The 18369-nt window shown below is 31.8% G+C and overlaps 1 protein-coding gene across 6 annotated transcripts in view; it reads left to right on the top strand.

Moving 5' to 3' along the window:
- Positions 1 to 18369, top strand: part of LOC118199512 (uncharacterized) — a 497225-nt gene that overhangs the window by 406544 nt on the left and 72312 nt on the right. For all 6 annotated transcript variants that reach the window (XM_085814058.1, XM_085814057.1, XM_085814061.1 and 3 more), the window contains 3 exons: positions 13061 to 13169; positions 15126 to 15199; positions 15926 to 16198. In XM_085814058.1, coding sequence (XP_085670184.1) covers positions 13061 to 13169; positions 15126 to 15199; positions 15926 to 16198 — 456 coding nt within the window. The remainder of the gene's footprint in view (positions 1 to 13060; positions 13170 to 15125; positions 15200 to 15925; positions 16199 to 18369) is intronic.

Below are 18369 nucleotides of genomic sequence, written 5' to 3' on the forward strand. Positions count from 1 at the left end.
TGATGACATATACTTAATCAATCAAAACAAAATATAATAAAAAATACTGTCCATACAAATATTAAGGCTAAATAGTAAACAAAAGAAAAAATTAAGTTCTTGAATTTCTACTCTAAAATAACTCAAGTAGTGTTCAGGTTAGAAATCTAGATGGAATTTTGATTTGTCGTCCACTTCTAGTCACGACAATCTTAATGTCCTTTGATAAATCTGCAGCTGAGTTATTCTTTGGCAATTTTGAGACTAAACTGTCTTCACCCTGTATCTCAGTTTCATTTGCCTCATCTGACTCCAAAGAAAGATGAAGGTATTTCAAGAGGGAATATTCTCTGGATTGGTCGAACTAATTCTCCAGACATGGTTTTGACACGAACTACTCGAATGTTGCCCTCCTTTCCGGAATATAGTTCAATTACTTTTGCTAGAGGCCACAACACCTTGCGTTTGTCATCACATTCGATAAGAACTATATCACCGATTTTTATCTGTTGAGAAATCGGCACTGTAGATGGACGTTGCACTAGCAGGCCGAGATATTCATTTCTAAATCTCTTTCTCAAGAGCTCTCGTAAATTCTGTAAATGTCTCAGTCTCTTGTTGAAATCAACTTTATCAAGATGATCCAAGTCAGGAACTCCAAAGACTGGAATTTCACCTAAAAACAAGGATGGTGTCAAGGGGATGAGATCATCAGAGTCCTCTGACACATAAGTGAGTGGTCTGGCATTCACAGTTGCTTCGCAGTTGCACAGCACACTCATCAATTCTTCATAATTCAGACATGATTGGCCTAGGACTCGACACAAAAGCTTCTTAATCATTTGACCAAGTCGTTCCCAAAAGCCACCCCACCATGGTGCTGCAGGTGGACTGAACTTCCAATCGATCTTGTTTGTGGCGGCTTCTATCTCAATGGTATTCCAATTAATCGATCTCAAGAGATTATTGGATCTGACAAAATTGCTTCCCTTATTGCTATAAATTATCGATGGCCTCCCTCTATGGGCAATAAATCTTCTAAGACCAAGTAAAAATCCTTGAGTTGAAAGGGACAAAATCATTTCCAAATGGACCGCCCTGAAAACAGCACATGTGAAAAGTAAAATCCAAGCTTTTCTTTTATCCTTCAAAATTAATGGGCCAGCTAAATCAACGCCGACAATCTCGAAAACACGAACCTCTCTAACTCTGTTTTCTGGTAGAGTAGCAGGCACAGTCTGTAGTCGTTGTCTCCTGCACCTGACACATGCATATAAAGCTTTTCGAATCGTAGCTCTACTTTTCAGGATCCAAAATGTCTCTCTAAGTGTTGACATCAGTACGTGAATTCCTGCATGAGACATAGAGAGATGTTTATCAATTATCAATTTCTCCACAATCTTATGATTCTTCGGAAGTAACATCGGATAAATAAAATTTTCATGGTCTTTCCTTTCAGTCAACCTAGACTTGACACGTAAAATGCCTTCGTCATCTTTGAACACACTTATTGACTTCAGCTTCTTAATATCATCAGATGAAAAAGAATCATGTTGAATAATCTTCACGATATATTTCTCAGCCCTTATTAATTCATAAATTTTTAACTCTCCTGATTCTCTTTCTTCTTTCCTCTTTCGGGTATTTCCTATGAATCTGTGTATCCACCCAATCATTCTAAGTATTTTCTTATACTTTGAAAAATAGCCAAAGAATTGTGAAGACATATCGCTAACATTGCTTAACGAAACTATAACTGCTTTACGTTTTTCAGTATTAACGTCTTCTTTATTATCGATTGGGAGAACGAGGCCATTCTTCTTCCGGCAGTGCCAACCAAGGTGGGCCCTCCCACCATCTTGATTCAATGAGTTTTTTCACAGAACATCCTCTTGATGGCATATCGGCTGGGTTTTCTGCACCTGGTACATGATGCCAATTTTCACGATCCGACAGGATTCTAATTTCTGAAACTCTGTTATTCACAAAAGTGCTCCAAACTTCTACGTTCTTTATCCAGAACAGTGCTGTTGACGAATCGGTCCAGTAATATTCCTTTGAAATTTTGACCTTAAGGTTCTTCTTGACAAATGATGCTAATCGCACCCCAATAAGACAAGCAAGCAATTCAAGTCGTGGTATACTTATTTTTTTCAAGGGAGCCACTCGTGCTTTGGCTTGCACTAGGGTCACTTTGACTTCTTTATTTTGACTTCTCAAATATACTGCACTTGCATAAGATCCCTGTGAAGCATCGGCAAACGTATGCAAACTAAAAGATTGTCCTTCTGTCAATGAAAGTAGTCTGGGAATCTTCACAGAGGATAACAAGGGTAATTCTTTGACCCACTTCAAGAATTTTCTTTTTATATCTTCAGGTAGCTCTGCATCCCAGCTCTTTTGCAAGTATAACTTTGGAAGGAGTGTAAAAGGGCATGTGAAACCTTTTGGGTCAAAAACTCTCTGTACAATCGATAGAACGTTTCATCTTGTCACTGAGAGATCAATCAAGTTGATATTAGGGATGTCACAAAGCAAAGAATCTTCATATTTATCCCACAGAAGACCAAGTACTTTCAATGGTTCACTCATTGTAGATTTTCCACTGTTCAGTTCTGTTTGCTCCCACCCTCTTAAGTCAAAGTTAGCACTTGCCATTAACTGAGTTGATTTTGCAATAAAGTATTCTGCTTCTTCATTTGAATTCACTGAAGTGACACAGTTGTCAACATAGAAGGAATTTTTCAATTTTGTAGCCACTTCCTTCAAAGAAGGTTCACATTGGTCTAAATGAGAGTTGATCACTGCTTCTAAAAGAAAAGGCTTGCATTTTAGTCCGAAGACTACTCTGCAATGGCGAAATTTTCTTGTTTCCTTTTGTTCCGAGTTTTTCCACCATAGGAATCTTAGGAAATCGCGATCAGATCTTTGAACAGATATTTGAAGAAAAGCTCTTTTAATATCTGAGATAATCCTTTATTTTTCCTTGCCTAAATTCAAGAAGCAATCTAGGTATTAATTCAATTAAATTTTGACCTTTTGCTAAACAGTCATTAAGTGACAGGAAATCTTTTTGCTTGCACGAAGCGTCAAATACAGGCCTTACTGCTGTTGTACAGTTATCTTTGAAGACCGGTCTGTGGGGAAGATAATGATTATTAACTCGTTCCTCTTCTTCTATTACTCCAGATTCGAGCCATTCTTCGAACACTGCACTGTATGTTTCAAATTTATTTTTCAACATGAGCTTCTTTGTCGTGGAAATCAATCGCTTTTCAGCAACTTCTCTATTACTTGTTAAAGCTTCTTTATCGTTGATTCAAAGTAAACTGACTTCATAGCGATCATCCACCCTCTTCAGTCTTGTGAAAGGGATCCCACACTGCTTCTTCTAACTCTGAGTCAGTTTTACTTTCTTTGGCATCTGTAATTCCCAGTGCTTCTAGCTTCCACAAGTTTTCTATGTCACTGCTGTGAGTCAACATCGACGTTATGGTTGAAGACATGGACAAGGAGTTTCTTTCTGAAACGTTATCTTTTATCTTTCCCATGATTGTCCATCCAAGTAGTGATTCCACAGCAGTCAGCCCATTTTCTAATTTCTGAATTCTTCCGGTTAACAGAACATCTGCGACGTCAGCTCCAATAAGAACTTCTATTTTCAAATCCTTTTTCCTACATCAGATGCATAGATATTCTTCTGTCTTAGTTCTTCTATCCATGGTCCAGGCTGTGAACTGACTACTGGTCCACAAATCTTCGACTGTTCCAACAAGATTAGTCGTCTAGAAAAATCACCTCTTAGGCTTCTAACGTTCACTTCATAGCGTTTGTGAATTTCTCTCTTTGTTGTTACTCCTCCAAAAAGTGCATAGACTAAAGATTCAGATCCAATTGCGTGGCACCCTATGTCTACAGCAGTCTTCTTTAATATGTATGAATGTTGCGATCCTGTATCGATAAGTGCCCTTACTGTCTTCTGCTTTTTGTTTGCGTCTATATTAATAGATAGTGTTTGAAGAAACACTTCATCTTGGAAATTAGTGCTCGCAAGTGATATATTTTGTGTTTCCTCTTCTTTATTCTTTTCAACATCATTGCTCTTTTGATTGGTGGGCAAATCCTGACACATGACACCCCAATGTCTTTTCGAGCATATCAAACATCATACATTTGTCTTGCATTGCTTGGCCCTGTGCCCAATTTTGAGGCAGAAGAAGCGCCCCTTCTTTTTCTTAATTTCATCATTCTTTTGACTCAAAGGCATCTTCTGAGCAACAAAGCAATCTCGACTTTCATGAAATTTTTCACAAAATATGCAAGAATTCTTCTCACTATAATTCGTTGCTTTATTTTGGCCTGAGAATAAATCATTTGCTGTAGGCATGAAATGTTCACTCTAGTACCTTTTATCTCTTCTACCTTCTCTCTTGGCACACGAATCAATTAATTTAAATCCAGCTTTTGCCAAAGAAATTCTCTGCTCTCCTTCCACTTCATTCTTTAAAAACAATAATAATTGTTTCAATTTATCAGAGTGAGAATTTTCTGCTGTAATTATTGATGCATAATTTCTAATCCAAACTCGTAAAATTTCCTCTGGAATGCAAGATTCCACGAGCGGAAACAGCATTGCAGCGTATTTATCGCTTGTCATTCCTATTGACTCCAACGAATGCAAATATGATTCTGACTTGTCATACAATTCTGATATACTGTATTTTCCCTTTTGATCAGTGACATTTTTAATAATCAAACCTAATAATTCCCGAATATAGAATTCTACCAACAATTCTTCCCTGCCAAACCTATTTTTTAAGCTTTCTATAACTTTTTCATAATTTTCGGCAGTTGCAAGGAAGCTGTTTACAATATCCCATGGTCTCGTACCGGGTACGGTCGCTTGAACGAGATAATGAATCTTATCCTTGTTTTGAATTTCTTTATCTTCATGTATTCGCCAAAATTGCCCCCAAAACGGTAACCAATCTTTAATTTCGCCACCGAATTGTTTTAACTCAATTTTAGGTAATTTCAGTTTCCGTTTGTTCGAATTCGGCGGAACACTGCCTATGGATAGTGTCGTTTGGCGATTGAAGAATAATTCCGTTTCTACTCGTATTAAATCTAATTTTTCTTTGTATTCTTCAATTTTCGCCCATTAACTTTCAAACTGATCATTTGAAGAAAATTCCGAATTTAATATTTGAGTATCAACTGCATTAAGTTCAACAGATAAACGTTCTAAAGTAACAAGTTTCGTTTTTACAGATTTTTCATCAGGAATTTCCTTTTCTAATTCTTGCAAAATTGCATTAATTGTTCTCGTAAAAGACGCTCTGACAGGTTTTCGTTTCTCAATTAACGATTCCATTTCAATAAAAATAAATTCAATAAAGTCAAACAGAATTAAATTCGATAAAACCAACAAAATTACCTTGACTTGTTTTACCGATCACTTCCGTCGTCACCAAAATTGTTCGAGATTTACAAGAACTAACCGTTCTCCTTTCTCCTAATAAACTTAAAATAAAATAACTTTACATATAAAATTCTACAGCGTCATATTTATTTTCAAAATCCATAGAACTGCAACAAACTACAACAAAGATCAGATGGTTGCCACTCTTGCAGTGACAAACTATGAAAAGAAAATAACAAATGAGGCTGGGTTCTAACACTGCCAACAGATGAAATAAAATTGATTAGTTTATTTTTTTTAATACTACTAACATCCTGTTTTTTTGGGGGGAAGAGGGCAACCCATTAAATATTTAGCTGCAGCAATCCTACTAAGAAAAGTGGGCAAAATATTAAAAAGCAGAGCAGGAATAATGATAATAATGATTTTATAGCAGTTATAAATGAATCAGTTTATTTATTAAAATATTCATAAGATCTCTACTTAATGAATGGACAAATGTGAAAAATTAAAGGTTGTATTAATTATTTGTTCTGAATGAAAAGTTAACAAAAATTAAGAGATGACTATTCAGTATGTATTATTATTATTAAAGAATGATTAAAAATGCAGGAGGCAGACAACTTTTAGTGTGAAAATTTCAATAAAAGGACTTTTGCGTCAACTCTTTATTACCTCGTGTATTTTGTTAGACAGCTATTTAGATGTCCACACTTGTGCAATGATTCATACCTAATTAACTCTTCTGATCTACACTTACATGGTGGTACAAAGCTAACTGGTGATCACAAAATTTTGTGCTTTCTGTTTTTTCACTCCAACAAAAAATAAATTTTAATACTCTACTGATTGCGATACAGTTACCTCAAATGAGTTTTGTTTTCTTAGTCCATTGAGTTCTATATGTGATTTTTCACTACATTTCCAAGAAATGTATTTTCAAAAATAATACAGTTAAAAGTCGTTAATCCGGACTCGTCGGGACTTCGGCGATTCCGGATTATCGATTTTTCCGGATTTTAGATCATCAGTTTAAATCTGGTAAGATGGCATGCAGAAATTACAAAATTAAAAATATGAAACCGTAATTTATGAAATAAAGAACAATTATGATCTAAAGGGTATCAAAATTTACAAAAAGAAAAAGCTTAATATTTATTTGTTTACTTTATTAAACATTTCTTTCAACGTAAGTTGCTTCTTTCATGTGATAATACTTTCTCTTTAATTCTATTAAACATACATAATTTTTTGTTTAGTTACAAAGTTCCGCTGTTCAAGTCCTATAATTGCTGTGTTGAGAATACCGACTAATTTGTCAATCGAAATTTTTTCGTTTTCAATAACCTCTGGGTCACTTTCTTCTCTATCGGAAGCGAATTATAATGACGAGGAACTTGATTTAAATCATAGCAAAAATGGAGTACATTGAGATGAAATACTACATTTAGTAAGGAATTATAAGCCAAATAAAATAAAAACATCTGCCCTGAAGATAAGGATAGTGCTGACAGATCAACTTCCAATTCATTGCGCGAAGCGGCGTGAAATTGATAAACAGATTTCGGATTTCGAAACATACTTTCGCTTTGTAGATTCTTTAGATATTAGTAAATATATAGCGGAAATTCTATTTGACATATACGAAAGTTCAAGCTTACTTTTATAAAATTGCTCTAACAGTCTGCAAAAAATAATAAGCCCAATCCAATTCGAAGATTATGGAACAACGCAATCTGCAACATTAACTGAATTAGATAATTTTAGCTTAGCCTATACCGTCCGTTACACATTAAATGCGCATATTCGCAGCCGTAAAGGTCTTACGCGCACTCGTAAACGCCTGTGCGCATGCGTGAACACGACGCATGCGCAGAAAGTTTGTAGCTTTGAGCTCCGGATTATGGGTGTCCGAATTAACGACTTTTGACTGTATTTATATTTTGTTCCAGTTACATGTATCAAACTACCATTTTTTTGAGAAAATTATATCTTTCTTGTCCTTGCTTTGGTGAATTTGAAATTTTTATAATTATACTTGCCCACTTTTAAACGCTGAGTATTTAAAATGTCGCATTTATAGAGAAATAACTTTTAACAGTGATAAAAGAATAACTACTGTTTTAATCACATTAAAAATGTAAGATTTAATGAAAAAGAGAGGGAAAATAAACTACGTATTTGGCAATTTCTGTTATACTTGGCAATGAAACATTAATTGAGGTATTTTAAAAGAAAAATGGAATTTTTCTGACCTAATTCCTCTTGGAATTTAACACAACTACAAAATAATTATTTATTTAACACATTATCTACATTTATATGTATAATATAAAAGCAAATTTGTATAATCAATGAAGTTTTTGTATAATCAATAAAGTTTTTGTATAATCAATGAAGTTTTTGTTAAATTGTATCTATTTCCCTACTCCCAAAGGTAATTTAAAAGCACTCATTTACATTTCTAATAAACAAGTAATTTAAGTGATTAATTTCAGATACATAAATATAACAGTATAATATGTGTTAAATTTTTGCAGAAAACTTATTTATTTGAGGATTTTTAGTCATTTAATATCAATTTAAGATGTTTTAGAAAGTAAGACTTTTAAAATTATGCTGTTTTGTTTTTTTGAATTTAATATTTCTTAGGATTTTTTTAAATCAACTTGCATATGAATTTCTGTGTTGTGAGGATTTACGGGCCATGTGTTAAAATTATTTATGTTAGTGTGTAATACTTCAATTTCTGCATATGAGGTGATTGAGAAGATGTACTTTATTTGATGTAGAATTTTGTAGAAGTAATTTGAAATGTCTTGTACTCTGATCTCTTTCTGATAAGATTCGTGTAATTTTAAGCTACTGCCTTTTTTGGCAGCTAATGCATGTTATGCTGTTCTTCAAAGTTATCACCAATATCCAGTATTTAACAGTTATGCAGACATTTATTGTTATGCGTGTTTTACAACTGATACTTCTGAAATCTATTTTTTATTGATGTTTCAAATCATAGAAATGAAATAATTATGTAATGTAAAGTTTCGAAATGTTACCCAACACATAATTAACAGTTAAAACATTTATTTGGTAGTACATGTAGTTGATTATTACTAATATTCAGAATAGCAGTTTAATTTTCTGTTAGTCTTGTTATGCTTGATATTTAGGTGTTACTAGTTTAGTTTTGTTGAAGTCTTTGAAATTTGTGACTAAGATCCGTAGTTAATTTTTGAAAGTGGATGTTGAAGATGTGATACAATATGAAACTATTGGTGAGTCATGTGACTTGGGGTATAGTTTTAGATCGGCAACATTTTACTTCCCAGTTTTATTGATATGGTTGTAGTGAACTAGTTTGTGATTTATGGAATATTATTTAAGTTATCATTATTTTTCCAAATTTGTACTTATGTAAGCAGACTTTAGTCATTTTATTAACTTTCAAACGAAACTGTTGGTGTCTTCCTTCTATATATATTCATCAACTCTTATCATCAGTACGAATAAAATTTTATAATTAAGAATTTATTTTCAAATTTTTATCTCAAATTAGTACTGGAAACCCTTGACAGACAAATGTCGTGTTTTCCACTAGCTACTATTTGAATTTGTTGGAGTTTAAGTTATATATTGTTTAAGCATGTTAAAAGTTTAGTATGAAGTAGATAGAGCCTCTCATTTTTGAATTCTTTTGAAGTCTTACTCCTTATTAAGAAGTGTAATGTTTCTACGTTTTAACATAAACTGCTACATTAGTCTCATTGTTAGCAGATAATTTTGCTATTCTTAGTCTTTGGTAGTTATTTATTATTCTTTAGATTTGAATGTATGTACTTATTTGTCTCTCTGTAGTTTCAGCTGTGCATTCTAAATGCATATGTTTTAGACTAGCTACTATTTGAATTCCACTAGCTACTATTTTCCACTAGCTACTATTTGAATTTGTTGGAGTTTAAGTTATATATTGTTGCTGTGCATTCTAAATGCATATGTTTTAGACTAGCTACTATTTGAATTCCACTAGCTACTATTTTCCACTAGCTACTATTTGAATTTGTTGGAGTTTAAGTTATATATTGTTTAAGCATGTTAAAAGTTTAGTATGAAGTAGATAGAGCCTCTCATTTTTGAATTCTTTTGAAGTCTTACTCCTTATTAAGAAGTGTAATGTTTCTACGTTTTAACATAAACTGCTACATTAGTCTCATTGTTAGCAGATAATTTTGCTATTCTTAGTCTTTGGTAGTTATTTATTATTCTTTAGATTTGAATGTATGTACTTATTTGTCTCTCTGTAGTTTCAGCTGTGCATTCTAAATGCATATGTTTTAATATTAAGTTTGAAAATTTTATGTAATAATAGTTATTGCAGTTTATGGAAGGTGAATGAATATATTAAGTCAAAATATTTATAAAAGTGAATGTATTATTTAAGAATACTCCTTACCATTAAAAGTAGTTAGTTTCTAACATTAAAAATTATATTTTATAATTGCATAAAAGTTTCTAGGATTTCTAGAATTTTCAGATTGGGAATTTTATGTAAAAGCAGTAAAAAGTCAAACACCAAAATTTTACTCTATTAAAACTTCTTTCTTTATTAAAAATTGTGATCTTTATTTGGAGAAATAATGCTCGTTTTTAATTTTTAGCTCTTACTTTTTCCTTTCTCTTTCAGTCAACTACGCGGAATTGGACTTTGTGGGACTACTTGTACCTAAATTCAAAACCATGTCACAACCTTGCTGGGATCACAGGACTGCTCTGTCCTTTTATTCCCTTTAAATTACACCTGTCGCGTTAAGATGGGCATTATTACTTTAAAGAATATAACCATAAAACAGCAAATCTTTTTTTTATATATAAAAGAGGGTTTGTATGTATGTGGGAATGTTGGTCATTTATTGGCACAGATTTAAATTGTTTGAAACAGATAAGGGCACTCTTTTGTTATAAGAACCACATTCAGAAATGTATGTATGTATGCATGGAGGAATGTGTTCAGGTATGTATGCATGTATGTATGGATGGAATGTGTTCAGGTATGCACAAATGTGTATTTGTGAATACATATATGCATGTATATACATATACGCATGTACATACATTTCTGAACCTGATCCCGATAACAGAACAGTACCCAGATAAGTCAGTCATTTTCCCTTGTAATGTTGAGCCTAGCACCCACTTCTTTCAATTCTTAAAATAAATGTTATTAAAAAAACTTTAGCTTTTACTTCCCAATACAATAAGATCTAAATTTTATTGAAGTTGTTATGCAATTTGGATATTATTTTTATAACCTTATTTTACATACACATAAGAAAAAATTGTGGTTTTGTCTTTCTTATAAATTTGAAAAAGCTGATAAAGTTTGAATGAATTTTTGCTTTTTCTATAAAGGGAAAAGTTACTCTCTTTTCTTCTTATCTATTTTATTTTTTAAATATTTATTCTAAAAGTTGTGTGTATGCTTCTTGTTTGGAAGTAAGAATTAATGGAAGCATTAATGGTGTGTGTGTGTTTTAAGAGAACATTTTATTGTATAACTGTTTTAATAATGTAAACTTCACTGTTTTTTTTTTTTTTTTTCCTACTTTGCTTTTTATCTTTAATTTACTGCCTGCTTGTGAATTAATGTTTTCATTTCATTTTGCCATTTAAGTAGTGACACAGCTTTTTATAATAATTTCATAGAAAGTTCATTTGGATTTCAGAAGAAATAATTTATTCATCTCTCATATGTTGCTTATTTTATAAAGGGAGGGGTATAATTTGGAGCTAGTATGGGCAATAAGCAAGTATGGCAGTTTGAGTTCTGTTTTCGAAACATTTATGTAACTATACTGTAGCATTTAGAAGACAGGCAAAGATATTGGACATTTTGTAATATTTGTACGTTAAGATTACAGGTTTAAATACTTAAACAAAACCTTAAAACCCTGTCATCAAGGTATAAAATGGCTTTGATGTAGTTTTGAAAAGCAATGTTTCTAATTAGAAGCATACATGTAATTTAAATTAGTGAAAATAAACTTTAATTCTCAAATTCTGTGGTGGCTCACCATATGGTGGGGAATTCTTTTATTAAAGAATACATATACATGTTTTAATTCAAATTCTACTAGGCCTACATATTTTTAATTTAATCCAAATGAATGAACGAATGAAAGCACATACAGGTATCAAAGAGATTTATTAAGTGTTTAGATTAAACCATTCTGCTTAAGTCTATCCATTTATTATCATTAGTTAGTTGACTTTTTGTTATTTTTTCAAGTATAATGACTTACATATTGAGTTAAATCCAGGCTGCTTTATAACCAGCTGAAGAGTTTACGTTAATCCTATTTATGCAAATTTTCTCCATTTTTTTATTTCCTTTCTAAACATATCTAAGTATTTTTTCATTTGCTTTCTTCCCCCTTTTTTCTTTTGGATTAGACTGATCTGAATTCACATTAAAACATATACAGTGAAAAGTCGTTAATCCGGACTCGTCGGGACTTCGGCGATTCCGGATTATAGATCATCAGTTTAAATCTCGTAAGATGGCATGCAGAAATTCCAAAATTAAAAATATGAAACCGTAATTTATGAAATAAAGAACAATTATGATCTAAAGGGTATCAAAATTTGCAAAAAGAAAAAGCTTAATATTTATTTGTTTACTTTATTAAACATTTCTTTCAATGTAAGTTGTTTAAGTTTTGCTTCGTTTCATGTGATAATACTTTCTCTTTAATTCTATTAAACAGACATAATTTCTTGTTCAGTTACAAAGTTCCGCCGTTCAAGTCCTATAATTGCTGTGTCAAGAACACCGACTAATTTGTCAATCGAAATTTTTTTGTTTTCAATAACCTCTGTCACTTTTCTTCGCTATCGGAAGCGAATTATAATGACGAGGAACTTGTTTTAAATCATATCAAAGACGGAGCATATCGAGATGAAATACTACATTTGGTAAGGAATTATAAGCCAAATAAAATAAAAACATCTGCGCTGAAGATAAGGATAGTGCTGACAAATCAACTTCGAATTCATTACGCGCCCGCCTCCGAGCAGCGTGAAAATGATAAACAGATTTCGGATTTCAAAACATACTTTCGCTTTAGATCCTTTACATATTAACAAATATATATCGGAAATTCTATTTGATATAATCGAAAGTTTAAGCTTACTTTTATAAAATTGCTCTTACAGTCTTCAAAAAATAATAAGCCGGATGCAATTCGAAAATTAAGGAACAACGCAATCATCAACATTAACTGAAATAGATAATTATTTAGCTTATACGTCCATTATACATAAAATGCGCACGCGAAAACGTATTCTGCACTTGCGCACACTCATATGCGCAGTCGTAAAAGGTCTTACGCGCACGTGTGAACTCCTCTGCGCATGTGTCAACGCGGCGCATGCGCAGAAAGTTTTTAGTTTTGATGTCCGGATTATAGATCATTCCGAATTATGGGTGTCCGAATTAACGACTTTTGACTATATTGCATGTTTTGCTATTTAACATTAACATATTGCAGGTATTTTAAGTAGATTTATATTGTTCTTTTCTTGCGTTAATTCCCATAACATTCTTAATGCATGAGTAAATAATTTTGAAGTAAAATTAATGTGTTTTTATCTTTAAATTTACAGGTAAATCGCAATCTTCTGTCTCATCGAGTGCTTCTAATGTAATGACACCCAATTCACATTTGGCACCTAATCGGGTGACATCTGAGTTGCAGACGCAAGAAATTATTAGGTGAGAAAGCTATTTATTGAGGAAGTTAAACTTATTTTTCGAAGTTTATTATTAATATGCATTTAATATTATGAAAAATTATTTTGTATTTTAGATGGAATTGTATTTGTACTACGGAAGGGGGGGAAATGAGGGTACTTTTCCGTTTCGCCAGCGCAAATCTCGTCAAGCAGACTTTATTGGCGAAAACACACGTATGCCCATAAAAAATGTTAACAAATGCTAGTTCTAAGAATTTTTTTATTTTGAAAGTATAAATATTTTTAATGTCGTATAAAATTTTGTAAAAAAGGCAATAAATAAAGACAATAAATTTGTAAAAAGACAATAATTTAAGAATTTACTACGCTTTCATGGTACAACATCCTGATTCGCTGTTTCATATCAAGTGATCTCATGTCACGTAAACTACGCTACAAAAATATAATTTTCTCAGTAATTATCTACATTAATTTAAAGTTCAATCTTAACTTGGAATACAAGTTTAAATGCAAGAATTATTCCAATTTGTATGAATAGCTTACTCAGAAATTATGTAAAACCGCAGTACTTTACTTCGCTAGTGCATTCTCATTAGAATTAATGAATTTAACCCTTGTCTTTGCCTTTTCTATATTTTCGTCATCAGGTGAGCAGTGCGATTGCATCCTAATTGACTTAATTACTGCCCGCAAATGGCTATAGGGCATAAAATTGAACTATCTGGTAAAAATTCTATGTAATTGTATGCCAGTGTTTAAAGAAACAATCAATCTGATAAGAAATGGCTGTGGCTTGTTTTGAAAATGAGGAGTAAAAGTTTACCAGCGAGGACATTTCGTTTGGCATCAGTTGTACCATTACTGGCGACTTTATCACTTGCGCCGTCAAAACGGAAAAGTACCAAAATGCGTGCTTATTTACAGTTTTTATGAATCATTAGTTTTAAAATTTTGTTAGATGCATCAGAAGACATATATATATGTATGCATAAAAGGAAGTTTTAATCATTTCTGTAATTTATTACAAAATATCATTTTATATATACTATATATGTACACACAATGGTATTTCACTATACATCTACTTTGAGATAAGTCCTGTTTGGATGTGAAAACTTTTATTTAATATATGATAGTTGTTTGAAATATGATTCAAGTTTGATGAGTCATGACTGCACCCATTATTCGTGTTTACTTCTTTCGAAACAATGCTATGACTGCCGATGAGTATTCAGTATACCTTTTGCTGTTATTTATTTGCAGGCAACATATTAGCACACTTAAAAAAACACAAACCATAGATCTGGAATACAATGAGACATTTTGACACAATGGCATACAATGAGACATTTTGAGTTGAAATAATAATGCCAGTAGCCCTTTGAAGACGCTGTTCCAGAAAAATGTTTATAGTGTTTCTTCTGACTGTTAGTGTTAAATACGAATCCTCATTTTGTGTTTTTTCACCTTCCCCATTTTCCAAAAGCTAATTCTATGTTCCGGAAAAGGCACTTTGGGACACTCTAAAGCCTTCTGCTATGATGGGTTGTGTTTGACCCACTTCTAAAAGTTTGATGTCCCTCTTGGCTAAATCATGCTATTGAGGTATCATATTGATTGCTACAAGGCACTCAGTGCATGTCACTTGTTTCTAATCTTATCTATCATAACAAATGCTGGAAGTCACTTTTCTCTTTTGTATCAAAAATTTGTAATTTTTGACATCACGAACAAAATTTGCTTATTCAGAAGTTTTTAAATATGATCATTTTCTTTTGTTATCTTTCTTTTATTTTTATTAAAAATTTAATTGGTTTTATGGTTGTTCCATAATGAACTCACAATATCCCTTAATTTTTCTAGTAGTGTATTATATATACTATAATGTAAGCTTAAAAATACCAAGCATTTTTTAATTATTTATTAAGAAATAGTTTTTATTTCTGGAGACTGCAGTAATGATGTGTATTTTTAGGGATCAAAAGAGTCAAGATTTGTCTTGCTCTAACAATCCAACACCTGTGGATACAAATTTGCTAGTCACCCAAGGTATGCTATATGATTTTAATTATTATAAATTTTTCATATTCAGATCCATTACTAATATTGATTTTTTTATAGATTTTTATTTTTAATAATTATTTTCAAAATTTTTTTGAAATAAGTATGGTATGATGAAGGTAAACTATAAGCAATGGAACGTGAAACATGCGACCCCAAGATACTTTTCCACTTGGTTCTGTAGCTGTATCTTATTAAATTTTGTTTTAAAGGGAAGATGCCATATTTTCAGATCTCTAATTTTATTCTTCTCAAATTCTAGCAAGATTTAAGAGCATATTAGCATATTGTATGTATTTTTTTATTAGTGAAACAAGCTTTGAGGTTTAATACTTTTGAATTACTCTTGATTTGATTATGAATTTTCATTTTTATTTCAATTTATTCATAATACTGTCTCAGGTTTTTAAAATTTCTTCTGTTAGTCAGTTCTGAATAACTGATATTAAATCGCAAACAGATGAAGAACTGTATGTGAAGCTAACTATACTATACTGAGTATTTTAAAATGTATTTTTAATACAAAAGAGTAATGATTTTTCCCTTTTCTAATATATAAAGCAGTATTTAATGTAACAACATTATTATTAGCCTACAGAATATGTCTTTGATATATCAGCCCTCTGTAAAAAATGAGTTGAATCCCCTAAGGAAAACAATAAATTTTGAGTCCAGGGAAAACTATTTTAATAAAAATGTTTGTTTAAAATCTAGGACCAACAATAGTTTCTCGGCAGTGGGAATCGGAAGCATTGACTAGAGCAGCTTTACCTTCTTCGTGGGTAACTCATGGATCTATTGTTGCTCCTGCAGTTTGGTTAGGGCAAAGTGCATATGCTGCAGCACCAGCCCCTGCCTCAAACACTGTGCCAAGTGTTGCAATGAATTCACTTGAATCTTCTCCTATTTCTTTGCCTCCAGGTGGTTACCAGCTTGCTCGTGATTCTATCACTGGTCATCTATTACTGATACCAACAGCTAACATAGGTAAGATAGGTCAATATTGTTGGATATTATATTACATCACAGTAGCAAGTCTGTGGCATTTTTGTGATGGAAGGTGGTGGTTGTGGTTTCAAATAATGTACAATTTAATTTTGGCATCTAAACTAAAATAGATTTAGTAAAATACATTAAGTAAAGTTTTTAGTAGATTTTAATGAAATGCATTAAGTCTTTTATAAAAAATTTCCCCGTTATATCTCTTGTTTGATACCCTGTTAACATGTTTTAGTATTTATAAAGAATTTTAATTACATATCATATTTTACATATTACATTGATGAACTTTTAGAAATTTCATCTTTTAAATAAAAAATTATTAAGTGTCACATTATTGATCAATAATCAACACATACCTTTCTTAAACTGGATAAATAATATATGTATCACAATATTTATCAATCATATTTTAAGTTAAACATGTGGTGTATATTTTAATTTTGTTTGCTTCAAGATGATCATAAATTTTATATATATACTATATATGTGATGATTTATTTCATTGTAGATATTAGATGAGAGCTTGACTAAGAAAGGCACCAATTCACTTTTTAATCACAACTGAGATAGCTTTGCAGGTGATAGCTGTAATGGACTGGTGATGGTTTAATGCATAGATGTAACTTGGACATGTTTACTGCATAGTCGGAATGAAGGACTTGCCAAATGGCCAAATTCAATATAATTTTATTGTTGGTTTTGGGCAATTCTGGAGACACAGCATTTACTTCACACATGATTACAAATGCAATAGACACCCCACAGTTTTGTCGAGCAATTACATTTAAAACAGTAGAGAATACAAATAAGCGACAAGACTTGGGTTATTCAAGGCAGAGCAAGCAGCAAAAGAGGATGCATAGAACGTAGCTGAAGTAATTATAGCTCAGAAATTCTTTGTTTGTGTTCTGGATAATGATTGGGCAAGAGCTTTCGCATTGCTGAGAAATGATGAATCCAAACGGTGCAGTACATATCCTCGAAGAGAGGATGTATATATTGAAAGTAGAAATTTAAATGTTTTTAAACAAAATGAAGTTTTTTATCAACAAAATAAACATAATTTTGACTAAATTTTAAATTTGGCTTACTGAATATTTATTTATTCAGACATACAAATACAATAATAATAATAATAATGCAACGAGAATAATAATATATTTTCTATCCAAAATCTGTTGTGTTTAAATAATATTAATAACTTACTTTAAATTAAACTAAAAATAATTTTAAAAAAATTATAAAAACTTCCTAAGTTCTCAGATAAAAACTTTTCAAGTGGGATAAAAACTTGGTAATAAATAATGACAACCTTAGTTTAGCTCTCCTACTTATTAATTTTTTGACACACAAATAAAAACACAAGATTTTGATTCTGATAAAATTTGTAGACTTGGAGAAAAATTACTGAAAATTATCTTTATCATAAATTGTAGATATCCGTCAGTAAAATTCTTTTCTTAACTAATGTTCAACCATGAAAAACCACAAGGTGAAGATGATACAGAAGCCAATCTGCTTAAGAAATACTGCTCATTATTATTCTCTTTTCCATGTAATATTCTAATTTGCATCTCATGAGAGTGAGTATGATTTGTCCTGTTGAATGAATGAGCTTCACATAAATGGTATCGATTTTAAACTTCCTGCATCTCTTGTACATTTGCTGCAGGAATACATAAAATCAAAAGATTGTGCTTTTATCATGCAATAAATTACAGTTGGTTTAACCTCTTCACTTTTCATAAAACACATTGCAGATTGCTGTTGTAATGTAGTGTATGTTGACAGTGGGGGCAGCCATCATTGTACTGATGTTTCTTCTTTGCTCATTGATTCAGCATCATATTGCCATCTGTTAATCATACTTTGAGCAACAAAGACAACTCCTGGGTGCTTACAAATAAGTTATAGATTTTTTTCAATTCTGTTAAACTTTTAAGATTTTTATTTGATTTATCTGTGTACTAGGTGTATAGGCAAGTCAGTGTTGAGAAGACAGAATTGGCTGTGTTTACCTTTATCCATTTGACTTGCTAACACAGGGAGTGAATTTTGTAACTTACATGAAAGGGTTATTTTTTTAATTTTCAGAATTTGTTTTTTTAGGGGGGGATAATCATAGGTATGGGAAATAAAATTGCATGCATCTTACA

This window comes from Stegodyphus dumicola, chromosome 3 (assembly GCF_044657685.1).
Source record: "Stegodyphus dumicola isolate Sdum_Otavi_A_Nest chromosome 3, ASM4465768v1".
NCBI classification, from domain to species: Eukaryota; Metazoa; Arthropoda; class Arachnida; order Araneae; family Eresidae; genus Stegodyphus; species Stegodyphus dumicola.